The following is a 12805-nucleotide window of genomic DNA, read 5'->3' on the forward strand; positions in this document are numbered from 1 at the left end:
CCCTCTGGATCGGACTTGGTGCTGCGTAAGTATCACTCATGTTAGCGGTTCTGAAACCGACCGGTTCTGGTCCACTAGCAGCTCAGACCCAGCAGCTGATTATCAAACTTCAGTCTCACAACCTGGATTAGTGGATCAGAACCAGAACCAGAACTTTAGAGAAGAACTTGGCATTGACACTGACCTAGTTCTGGTTCTGGTTTTGAATCTTGTTCTGGTTCTGACCCTGGTTCTGGTTCTGGTTTCCACCAATCAGGTACTTGGTGGTTCACTCCTGGTCTCTGATTGGCCAGCTTGCTGCAGCGTGGTTCTGCTTCTGATTATCTGAAGACCTCTGATTGGCTGACTGCTGCATCGGTCTGGCTTCTGATTGGCTGACTGCTGCATCGGTCTGGCTTCTGATTGGCTGACTGCTGCATCGGTCTGGCTTCTGATTGGCTGGGTCGGTGGGGGTTGCCATGTTGTGGGTTGCCATGTTGCTAACGGCTCCTCTGGCTGCAGGTCTTCGTCGTTGCTTGTGGTCGTTCTCCTCCTGGTTCTGGTCTTCACCTGGAAGACCTGCAGGTCCGAGGGCTTCGTGAAGCTCCTCCCCTTGAACACCAGCTCACCTGAGCAGAAGGCCCCGCCCCCTCATCAGGCCGTTCCAGTCTGACCAGAACAACAACAAAGATCCTCTCAGCTCAGATGCTGCTGCAGCTACCTGCTGTGGCCCCGCCCCCTCAGAGCCCAGGTGTGGCTGGAGATAGGGACAGGTAGACCTAGGACAGGGTTAGGTTAGGGTTAGCCAGGTATGTGTCAGGTTAGCCAATCAGAAGTCAGAACAGCTGTGACATCACTTCCTAAGGTGGTCAGGTGTTGGTTCTGATCCGGTTGGGCCTGATCCGCAACTCAGAGAGAGTACTTGGGTCCAGACCAAACAGGAAGTCGTGATTGAAACAGGAAGTGAACCCTCACAGGACATCATCACAAGATGACATCATCACAAGATGACATCATCACAAGATGACATCATCACAATAGATAGATAGATAGATAGATAGATAGATAGATAGATAGATAGATAGATAGATAGATAGATAGATAGATAGATAGATAGATAGATAGATAGCATGTTAATCAGTAACAGGAAAAGTTCCACAATAAGTGAAAGGTTTATTGTTATAGTCAGAAATATTTTCTTTATATTAGAAATAAAATGATCAAAGCTGTTGGGTCGAAGGTCACAGAGCAGAAGATGCTGTGGAGCCTACATTTCCCATGATGCACCTGCAGCGTCTGGCTGGGGCGGAACTAGAGACAGTCCCTTATTTCCTGTTGGTGAGCTGTAAACATGGTAACACCAGTCAGCTGTGCAGGCTGGATTTTTGGATAATGATGGTGGTGATGGTCAGAGTTTACTGGGTTTACTGGGATCACTGGTTCTGTCCTTAGAAACGAGAACATGAACCATGTAGCATTTATCATGTTTCTGCTTTCATTTTAGTGTTTTATTTAATATTTTATTGTCTTTATTTATTGTTTTTATTTATTTTAATCAAATATTTGAATGAACCGAAGAACTGATTCGCTGTTGAACTGAAGCCACGCCCACTTTGTCCTGAATCTGCTCTCTGATTGGCTCAGTGTCACATGACCAGAACAGTCCAGCAGAACCCATTTCATTTCTGAAACTGTTTAAATTATTTTTATTGTTAATGAACATGAAACTTCCTGAATGTTTGTGACCAATAAAAACTTTAAAAGTTTCATTTTTTCCTTGTTTTTTGTTTGTTTATTAGATCAAGTAAATTAAAATTTTATTAAAAATAATCTGAAATGTTCAGACAAACTGAAACATTTTCACAGATTTATCCTGGTTTTCTAACGTAAACTATTAGTAATCTAAAATAATCTAACTGAATCAAAGTGTTGGAGTGGCCTAGTCAAAGTCTGGTTCTGCAGCCTGTCCTCCTAAAATCTCAAGAGTCTGTTTTAATCGGTTAAGTAGAGAGGGTCAAAGCAGTGTTGTAGTCCAGACCACCGAAACTGAGTTCAGACCAAGACCAGCACCGAGCGCGACGTAACACAATAAAATGTGGAATATGATCTAAATTACTAATCAAATAGATCTGAAAGATTCACAATCCCATAAAAACACCTGGATATTAAATACGTAGAGCTGAAATAAATTTAGCCAACTCTTTGTTGTGCTTATCTAAAAGGATAATGGATGATTTGCCCCTATCATTCATGTCAGAAACCACCACTGTCTGCAGCATTAAATGCAGCAACTGAGGCAAAACTCTGATCTGACTGTAAACACTCAACTATGAACATCGACCAAAGAGCAACAAGCAAGACGTGACCAGGCACAAGACGCTCAGCGTGACAGCTGTCTCCTCCCACTGCATGGAGACGCAGCTCAATGCTGCACTTTGAACGAAAACAGTCAATGAGCAATGCTGCTCTGCATGGTCCTGCATGGTCCTGCATGGCTCTGCATGGTTCTGCATGGCTCTTTCATTCTTGTGTTTTTTTTTATTACATATTCACTCCAGTCGTATCTAAAGAGAAGTTCAGACTCGGGTCGTTTATGAATGTCACGTCACTGGACTGCAGAGTTTTGGACTCGGTGTTGTTCCATATCTGTGACACGTTAATCAACACCTCGGCACAATAATTTATCATCACAAAAGCTAATAAATGTGTCTCTGTTCAACCCAGCTGGTTTTGACCCAGAATAACCTGATCATCATAAAATCTGGTCTGGATTTAAACCCGTCTCTGTTTTTCTCTCTGCGTTGAAACGGCTTGCCAGTGGTTTGAACTTCGACCCTTCTGGTTTTTACGTGAGGCTCTTCGAGTGGCAGATAAACGGCCTGACTGGACGACAATCGGCCCAGAACAGCAACATACAGAGTTAATCTGAGTTAATCAGAGTTAATCAGAGTTAATCTGAGTTACTCTGACTTGTTGCCCCTCATTCAGGTTGTCGGTCTGCAGACTCACTGTGGATCCAGAAACAACCTGCAGGAAGGGGCGGGCCAGGTCCACCTTCACAGGTTACCATGGAGACAAACAGGAAGTAACACACGCCGTTGCCGTGGTGACGGTGTTGTGTTTACTGTCTGACAAATAAACTTCCTTCCTTCAGTTCTTTCATCAAAAACCTGAGACCCGGTTCTGTTCTGACCCGATACCAGCTCTGGTTTCAGCTGGCAGCTGGTTCTGGTTCAGAGTCCAGAACCGGAGCAGAACCGTCTGAATGGACAGGAGGACGGCCTCTGGTGGACTCTGCTGCAGGGGGACATGTCCACTGGTCTGGGTCTGGTTCCGGTTCTGATCGGGTTCTACGGTCCGCTGGAGCAGGTCCTTCCTGTCGTTTCCTTCTAATCCTGCATGAGTTCCAACATTGAATTATTCTAGAGCTGATTCTATTTGATTGGATCCAATCAGAACCGATGGGCTGCAGGCCTCAGTCCAGTTCCTTGAAGAGAAACAAATGAAGTAAAACCAGCTTCAAGAAAGGTAAAAAACAATAATTTATGTAACAAACAAAACTAATTATTTTATGTTTATTTGCTTTATTTATTCTGATAATGAACATAAATAAGTGTAGATTAATTTCCTGCATCGGTAATGAAAAACACTCTGAAAATGTTTATAACCTGCTTAAAGATTCTTGATTCTTGATGTTAATCTGCCAGATTATTGAATATGAATGTTTTGTTCACCTCCCGACCCCGTTGCGCTTTTAACTTATTTTTGTTAAACATTGCCATCTAGTGGCCATTGTTGGTAGCCACATGGCATTTCCTCAACCCTGCTGATGTTGTTTTCCTGTCTGCTAAAGCATTTAAATTGAATTAATTACATAGGAGAATAGTTATTGCAGACACTCTCATGTGTAGTGAAATTATGCATTTTTATGTTGTAGTAAACTCAGCCTGTTGCTAACAAACAAGCCAAGCTAATTAAGCTAAGCTAATTAAGATCAATAGTCTGTGCATTGAAATTGTATAAGCAGTGATTTTGACATTGTTACTGCAGCAATAATACTTACATGTATTCCTTTCTTTGTCCTGTTACAGTTTCACTGAAACATTGATGTCAGTAAATTGTGTAAGATCTCATCCCTGAGTCTGAGGAGTTTCTGCATTTATTCTGTGCAGCTGTTTGCATCATTTGGCTGGTAAATGTAGTTAAATCTGTAAAACAGGTTGAGTTAAATTTTGGATTATTGCAGAATGAGTTCAGTCAGTTCTCCATCAGAACTGTATCCGCTGAGGTTCTGCTGGGTCCAGTGTAACTCACAGAACCAAACAGTGACAGGCTGGCTGCAGAAGCTCTGAGCTAAAAAAACAACAAACAAAAACAGAAATCACTGAAATATTTAATATTTTATTTGAATAAGTAACAAATAGCTCAATAAATAAAAATCCTGGAATGTACAGAGACTGAGCATTCATTATAAAGTTGAGCCAGTAAAACATTCAAACTAAAGAGGTCAGAAATGAAAAGTCAGCAGTTTGAGGCGTGGCTCTGATGCAGGACCTATCAGACGCGTCGCAGCTTCAGCCGCTGCTAACTTCAGTTATTTTATCAGATTTAACACAGGAAATGTTTCCAACCCTCAACTTTCACTCAGAGAAACACAAACAGGTTCTGGTTTCTAAACAAAACCCGACGTTACAAAAAAAAAACGTATTTATTCCCTTTAATATCTGAAGTTTTTATTTTCATTAAAGTTTTTATTTTTATTAATAGAAAAACAAAATGGAAATCAGCAAAAACAACAACAAAATGACAGTGATCCCTGGTAAACATTTCACTCACTGAATTTTGAACAATTGCAACAACCAAACGTCAAATTTTGTTCCTGATCCGGATCCAAGCAGCTAGACCAGGTTCAGGTTCTGGTCTGGGAACAGAACTGGTTCCTCTGCAGAACCGATCCGTGTGTCGATCCGAAGGTTTGGGCGACGAAAAGCCTTCAACAGAACGAAGAGCAACAATAAGAACAAACCACAGAATAAAGAGTTCAGCTTCAAGTCTGAATGAAATGTTTCCATTTAGAGTCAAACTGATTAAATATTTGCTGGTCCATTGACAGAGAGACAAAACCCAACTAATTCCCAGAATAAGTCCAGTTCAATTGAAAACTGGACCAGAGAAACTAAAACAATAATAATAACAGGAACCTGAAACGTCATATTCAATAAACATTATTATAAGTTCGAACAGCTGCAGAAAGAGACGCAGTGATGAGGAAAACAACCTGCAGTCCTGACTGACTGCAGGTCAGTCCGGTCATCTGACCTGCTGACCTCTGGAGGAAGTTCTGTCATCTGCATCAACATGGCCGACTTGTGACAGAGTGACCAACCTGCTGATCAGCAAACTGCTGATTGTGTAAGACAGGAAGTACTGAGGCCTTTACTTGTGAAATAATAAAAGAAATTAATATTAAAATAAAATGTTTAGATCTCAACTCAGAAAGCAAGGAGGCTGATTGGCAGCCCTAAGACCCGCCCCCTGGCAGTGATTGGTTATTTCTCGTTAGCACTGGGAGAAAGCAAAGGAGCGTTTTATTTATTTTTTTTACAGATTACATGTCTCATGAAATAAATATATATGTACACATATAGTTTTATAAAAGTTACTGCAGCAGGAGGAAGTCAGTGAGATAATAAAGAGAGAATTCATTTATATTTGATATTTAAAGAGTCCTGTGATGGACTGACAATGGTTCACATTCCTCTCACTACAAGTAACGACAGACTTTTCTTTCAATTTCAATGATTTCATAGAGAAAATAAATGATTCTCAGAGGAAATTTGACTCACTTTCTGCATTTGTCGGCATTTCCTAAAGATGCAAATGGAAATCAGAGCCATACAAATGATGAAGAATGAAAAAACAATCAGGCAAAGATGGAATCTGGTCCAGTGACCTGAAACAGAAAAGAAAGTCCAGATTAATTACCTGTAAACATTCAGGTCCACAAGTGATTCTGAAAGGTTCTGGTTCCTGCAGACTCACCGTTGCTGCTGGTTTCCTCCTCCTGTGGAGTCGGAGTGATGATGAGGCTTCTGGGAAGAACCGTCTCTGTTGCCGTCGTAGAAACAACGTTTGGATCTGAAGCAGCAACAATAACAGGATTTATGAGAAAAACTCCAACAGATCCAGATCAGAACCTGCAGTTTGGACCCGTTCCTCACCAACAACAAGCAGAAGTTCTGCTTCGATCCCGAGGCGTGGGATGAAACACCGGAACCTGCCGTGGTCCTGCAGGCTGACGTTCCGGATGGTCAGAGACACGTCTCCTCGCCGCAGGCCGTCCTGGGACAGAGACGTCCGCTGGATGTACGTGTCCATCATCATGTCTCGGTCCGTCTTCCTGAAGCGGTACACGAACACGTACTCCACACGCTTCTGAGGGCCGGACGGTCTCAGGTCCGGTCGGGACCACTCCACCGTCTTCCCCACGGCGTCCCACTCAGGATCCACACGACACGGGAGGATGACATCATCTCCAGGCGCAGCTACGATTGGCTGAGAGGAACCAATCAGACGGAGGCTCCCTGGAGACACAGGGAAGATTTATTGCTGCTATTTTCAATTTCTACATATTTTGGGGGAATTTTATCAAGAAGTGGAAGCAAACAAGTGGAAAAAAGAAAATTTTACTGTCTTCTTTCTGATCGTATCAGTGATGTCATTAACTGCTGAGCTCCATTTGCTCTCGCCTGAATCAACAACTAATGATTTTTATTATTTTATCATGTAAATCATTAAATTAATTCAGTTCTCCTTTAGCTTCCCCTCTAGAGCTTTGCTTTAAATTTGGAGAGAAAATCCAAAGTTTTCTAACCATCTATATTTTATCAATTAAGAAAATAATTGATTTTTGAAATTTTAATTTTTGGAAAATCTGGATTTTTATTTTTTATGATGCAAACAGAAGCTCGTTGTTTCCAATGAATGTGGACGAGCTTCCCTTCCAGATAATCAGTGATTCAGAGCAGTTAGATTCATTCTCAGTGAGTCATGGAGACCACAACCCGGTCCAAACGACTGAGTTACAGAACCTTTCATGCTCCTGTGAGCCGGTCACCAGAATGTGAAAATACAATGTTGAAAAGGGAAAATGATGTTTCTAGAACAGTAAGGTTAAAGTATGAGTATTTCCTTTTGCTTTCTGCCAATAACACATCGTCATTTCGGCTCCACTTAATCATCCAAACCAAATCCAAACTGGGCAGTTTGTCCAAATAAGTACAGGTCAGCGTTGCTCCCTTTTTTAGTGAAGGTCATGAGAGGAAGACGTCCGTAGGGAGGAGAGTCATGCAGAAAGCTTGACTCTTCTCCCTATGGAGAAGAGTCAAGCTTCTCCGTAGGGAGAAGATATTCTGAGATATTCTATCCAGACAAGAGAAACAGTTAAAACTGTATTTATGTCTCTGTGGTCCAATACAAACAGCCAGAGATTCATTATTTTACTGCTGAGTCATTAATCACATGTCAATCACACACATAACCAGAGGTGTGATGTTTTTGTGATCATAAGACTCATCAGTCACAGTAAAAACATCAACAACTTCAATAAAAAATGTCAGGGGTTTTCTAAAGTATGACAGGTAACTTTTCCCCAAAACTTTGTTGTTTGTTGCTCTGTAAAATACCTAAAGGCATCATCAGAGTAAAAGTAAAACTGCTGAAATCAAAAGAAAATGTCTGATTTTGAACAATGAAACAATATTAGTATTTAACATGAGTAATTATTGTGAGATAGGATCTTATCATGATAATTTAAGTCACATTTGAAAACAAACTTAAAGGTCTATAGAAATCTGATGAAGTTACACCAGTCAGTGAAATATGTCATCAGCTGCTGATTCACTGTTGAATAAAACTAAAATCCAATTCATGTGAAAAACATAAGAATTATGAAAACACATAAAAGTAACTTTAGCTCCACAGAAAACAAATTTAAACTTTATTTTCTAAACTCAGTTCTCTGGACTTAACGTTTATCACCGCAGAAAAAGTTATTAATTCTTTTTAATATTATTATTATTATTATTATTGAGCTCAGACTGAGCAGCAGCAGAAACTCACCGTCAACCAGAGTCCAGAACAACCAGAAGGTCAAAATCCAGGAGGAAACCATCAGAAACCAGGAGCATGTTCAGACGAGACCAGAGGAGAAACTGACTCAGGTAACTGATGGCTGGAGCGCTGGAGTCCAAACATGTGCCCGGAAATTACGTCAGCGTGACCGCCATATTGTGAGTGGCAACTACTTTCGAGAATTTGAAAACTGTTGACATTAAAAACTAACTATTTTCATTCTACATATTTCTATTAATTTCGACTGGAGTTTTTTAATTCAGAGGCAAAAAGCAACAATAATTTCAGATTTAAATCCGCTTTAAATTGACCGCTTTTAATTTATTTAATTTACTTTTCAACTTATATTAATACCAGCTAATTCATTTCAACTCAGTATCTAGTTGACATAACTTGTTCAATCAAACATGATTAAAGGTCTGTAGGTAAATGTGAAATTCTCTAATCTTACATATTAGATTTAAATAATTTACCTCTACATATTTATTATTTTTTTTAAAATAACGAGTTTATCTGGCATATTTTCCTAGAACATTTTTTTCCAAAGTACTTCACAGTTAAAACAAAAACAAACAGACAAAAAAAAAAACGCCAATTAAATCTTTTTTCTGTCTGACATCATTGTAACAAAAGCTACCTACTGGTGTAAAGAAAGTTGATTTATTAATTTACATGTAAAGGACAGAATTCACATAGAAAACATAAACAATAATGTTTAAGCAAGAAATGTTAAACACCTTTTTTTAAAATTAGTTTTAAGCTATAATCTTTTGAACTACAAAGGTCAAAGGTTGAAGCTGAGGATCTTTAAATGAAATATTTTCAGTACAGTTTGAGTCAGATTGATGGATGGATTTTCTCAGTCATGCTGATGAACCACAATTTATTACCCAAAAACCTTTTCAGAAACCCTAGATGTGAAAAACATTTAGTATTTTTGTTTAATTCATCTTCTAAACACAAAACTTGAACTACATTCATGAGGAACAGTGTGGTATTTGGCGCCATCTGGTGGTCAACTTTGAGGTTTCTCTGCATTGTTATCTCAGCCTTGTCTTCACAGCGCATGCGTCCTCACTGAGATGTAAAACCCTACAGAGTCAGAGTCTGTTGTGTCTTTGTGGGACCATCTGGACCATCTGGACCATCTGGACTCCTGACATCAGCAGATAGGAAACTCTGAAAACCATAACTGATTCTGATATTTGGAAATGTTTCAAAATTACCTTAAAATAACTTTTATAAATAGCACATGATGATAAAATGTGATAAACATTAAATTAAAGACTCCTCATGTTATATTCAGACAGTGAGTCAACCTGGTCGATGGACCAAAACAAACAATCTGAGGCACAAAACGACTTTATATACACAGTTTCATCTTTGTCCAATAAAATGATGACTCGTTGATAATGCTAATAAGTAGTTTACATCAGCTCATCTTTACATGGATTTGGTCTGACAAAGCAATAAACAAAATGTCAATCAATCAGTACAGTCAGTCGATTTAGCAAATGTCATTATTAACTTATGGACATTTTATTAAAACACTTTTTATGTCCAATAAGCATAGATATTATTATTTCAGGTGAACAGAAACAGGAAGGGGCAGCACCCAAACAAACTCCAACATCAACAAAACAAACAAGATGACAAATGTCTCAGCAGTGAGGAAATGACAACAGTGATGGGACAAAGAAACTGAAACCAACTGGACTTCAGGTCAGTGATGACTGCTGAGGTCCGATCAGCTCAGCAGAGGATCCGTTATAAACACAGATCCCAGCATGTAGAGGCTCAGTGAATCTGGTCTGGACTCTGTGCAGGAGAGTCGTGGTTCCAGAGACGCTGTAGAAACACAGAACACCTGCTCTGTGGTCCAGATACACTCCCACCCTGGAGGAAACTGGACCTGGTACCTGAGTTTCAATGTCATCAAGAAAAAATGTGTTACCGTCTTTGGTGCAATATAAACACCAGGATTGGTCATTGAATCCAAATCCTTCTGATCTTCTGATGCTCTTGTATGAAACTGCTACTCCGACTCCTCTCCCAGTCCACTCCACCTCCCAGTAACAACGTCCAGTCAGACTCTCTCTGCTCAGGACCTGCTTATAATCAGTGAATCTTTCTGGACGACCTGGATAAGACTGTTGTTGCATCATCCTTATTACTTTTCGGTTCCCCCCAGATAGAAACAGATTCCTGTTTGCTGTGTTTGGATCCAGAGTGATCTCCTTTGAATAATGTAAGAGTCCGTCTCTGGTCTTTGGTTCTGCCAGTAGAACATCCGCCTTAGTGATTGTCAGTGAGATGTTTGTCCACGAGTCTCTCAGGACGTCCTGTACGATGTCTCTGAGCTCTGACACAGCTGCTGTCACGTCCTCAAAGTGTCTCAGAGGACGGATGTTGATGCTGGATGATCCTGTAGACTCACTGAGTGCTGGCAGTGAGGGGTAGTTGAGGAGAAACTGGGTGTGATCCTCTGTGTGTGAGAACTGCTCCAGCTCAGCGTCTTTCCTCTTCAGCTCAGTGATCTCCTGCTGCAGCTTCTCCTGAACATCTTTGACTCGACTCACTTCAGTTTCCTGCTGGGATCTGATCTGCTGCTTCACATCAGAGCTTCTTTCCTGGAGGAGACGGATCAGCTCAGTGAAGATCTTCTCACTGTCCTCCACTGCTTTATCAGCAGAGACATTGATGGCCTCCACCTCCTGTTGAAGCAGCTTCACATCTTTCTCTTGGTCCTGGATTCTCTGATGGATTTGTTGTCGACTCTCCTGGAGCTTCTTCTGCTTCTCAGCTCTTTCTGCTGCAGCTGGGACTGTTTCATGGCCTTTATGTTCATCCATGCGACAGAAGATCTTCATCCTGTCATCATGACGAGCGCAGTGGTCAGCCTGGAGTCCAGTCTTCTTCAGATCCTCCACTAAAGCAGCAAACATGAAGTTCTTCTCCAGGTTGGGTCTTGGTATGAAGGTTTTCCTGCACTGAGGGCAGCTGTGGATTTTCTTCTGATCTTCTCCATCCCAGTGGTGTTTAATACAGTTCATACAGTAACTGTGTCCACAGGGAATAGTCACCGGATCCTTCAGTAGATCCAAACAGATGGAACAGGAGAAGTTACTTTGGTCTAACTGAAGTCCTCTGTGCTCCATTTCAGCTCTCAGTAACAACGACTGCAGGCGTTTCAGTTCTTTTGCAGAGGAGGAGGAAACAGAGACGTGTTTACAGGACACGAAACGTCACACCTCCGTTCCCAGGAAGGGCTGTGAGGTTTGTCTTAGACGTGCCTAAGCCTGCCTGTTTTTCCAGTATGTGCAGAATAGCTGAGAGTTACAGCAGAAATCAGATAATGACTCTGTTACAGAACCAGAAACAGAGAAGAGCTTTAACCATTCAGCTGTTTTTGGTTGTTTTAGACGCTTGAATTCTGCTTGATTTCATTCACAGATAAAAAATAACAGACTTATTTGTAATTTAACCAATTTAACCAATTGAATCATTTCTGAATTGGAATCATTTCTAATTCAGAAATGATTCAATGAAACATTACTTTCTCAAAAATAACGCTTCGTCGTCATTTATGCTTCGTGTTTTGAACTGGTGGTTTGGAACCAAATGTTCCTGATCTTGTTCTTTTGGTCAATACTCAAAACATCTACGTGTAAATGTAAAAATAATAATTTAACAATAAATTTCTCCACTAAATTCAGACCAGTACGTCACTGCTAATAACGCTTGAATCCACCTATTGATCTCAGCTCTGGTTTTTCATTATCTGTGACCAAGAACCCAAACCTCCCTCTGTCACTTGGGACTGGACCTCATTCCTGCTGTTGGAGTGTAGAGTTATCTAATAACATCTGATTTAATTACTTTATTACTTCAACAAAAATAGTATCTTAGATCAAATGGGCCAAGTTGCGGCACCACTTGCTTATGAAGAAAATGCAAAATGGTTCAGTTTCAGTTATTATTTATGAACACCTGCCTGATGAGGCCTAGGTGTTAAAATAATAGATGAAGGTTTAAGTTCAGCAGCTGCTGTTATCTGAACGGCAAGAAGCTACAAGAGTTTAACAAAACAAATTAAACCTAAACACACAAAACACTTCAAATCTTCACCCTAAGCTGTTATTAAAGTTCAAGCACGATATTAAACAGAGATGCAGAGAATGAAACAGGCTTTCAGTTAGAAACTTTAATGTTGCAGACTTTAGCTTCTGCGGCTAACAGCTTGCAGTTTGTTGCTGTAAACAGACTGGGAGCGCTAGTTTCCTGTCAAACAACTGCAGTCAGAATCTCCTTCTCATCCCAGATCATCAACATATTTCAGGTATCATTAAAAATGAGGCGTCTCAGTAGCAGTAAATCTGTTTCTCAGCTCTGACGTGGTTATCTGCTGCTGTTTCCCCCTCAGGGAGGCGGCAGTCAGCGCTCTGGGGGAACCTGAAACTACGAGGCTCCTTCTACAGAGTTCTGATCAAACCTTCACAGGAACATTGAGCCTATTGATGGTTTCATATTAACTCTATGATGCTATCATGATGTAAAGCTCTAGGAACTGCCTTGTTAAAATAAACTTGTCTTGACTTGACTCAAACCAAATGAGACGATGTGTTTTCAGAGCTTAAAGGTGTGGAGCTAATTGTGCAAAGTGTCATGACAAACTGGGCCTTGTTTTCTCATC

General features: G+C 40.6%; 2 protein-coding genes across 2 annotated transcripts in view; both read right to left on the reverse strand.

The window, feature by feature from the left end:
* Positions 1-4360: 4360 nt before the first annotated feature.
* Positions 4361-12805, reverse strand: part of LOC129351323 (butyrophilin-like protein 2) — a 15991-nt gene continuing 7546 nt past the window's right edge. The window contains exons 4-7 of the mRNA XM_055020203.1: positions 6201-6563; positions 6022-6117; positions 5826-5932; positions 4361-4970 (exon numbers count right to left, since the gene is read on the reverse strand). Coding sequence (XP_054876178.1) covers positions 4878-4970; positions 5826-5932; positions 6022-6117; positions 6201-6563 — 659 coding nt within the window. The 3' untranslated portion in view covers positions 4361-4877. The remainder of the gene's footprint in view (positions 4971-5825; positions 5933-6021; positions 6118-6200; positions 6564-12805) is intronic.
* Positions 8754-11321, reverse strand: LOC129351367 (E3 ubiquitin-protein ligase TRIM21-like). Its single transcript, XM_055020241.1, has one exon. It carries the CDS (start codon positions 11268-11270, stop codon positions 9831-9833), a length of 1440 nt encoding a protein of 479 aa, XP_054876216.1. The 5' UTR covers positions 11271-11321; the 3' UTR covers positions 8754-9830.

Source organism: Poeciliopsis prolifica, unplaced genomic scaffold, assembly GCF_027474105.1.
Source record: "Poeciliopsis prolifica strain line A6 unplaced genomic scaffold, Auburn_PproV2 SCAFFOLD066, whole genome shotgun sequence".
In the NCBI taxonomy this organism is placed as follows: domain Eukaryota; kingdom Metazoa; phylum Chordata; class Actinopteri; order Cyprinodontiformes; family Poeciliidae; genus Poeciliopsis; species Poeciliopsis prolifica.

Excerpts from the sequence above, each read along its gene's own strand:
- LOC129351367 (XM_055020241.1), bottom strand. The coding sequence starts at position 11,270 with ATGGAGCACAGAGGACTTCAGTTAGACCAAAGTAACTTCTCCTGTTCC.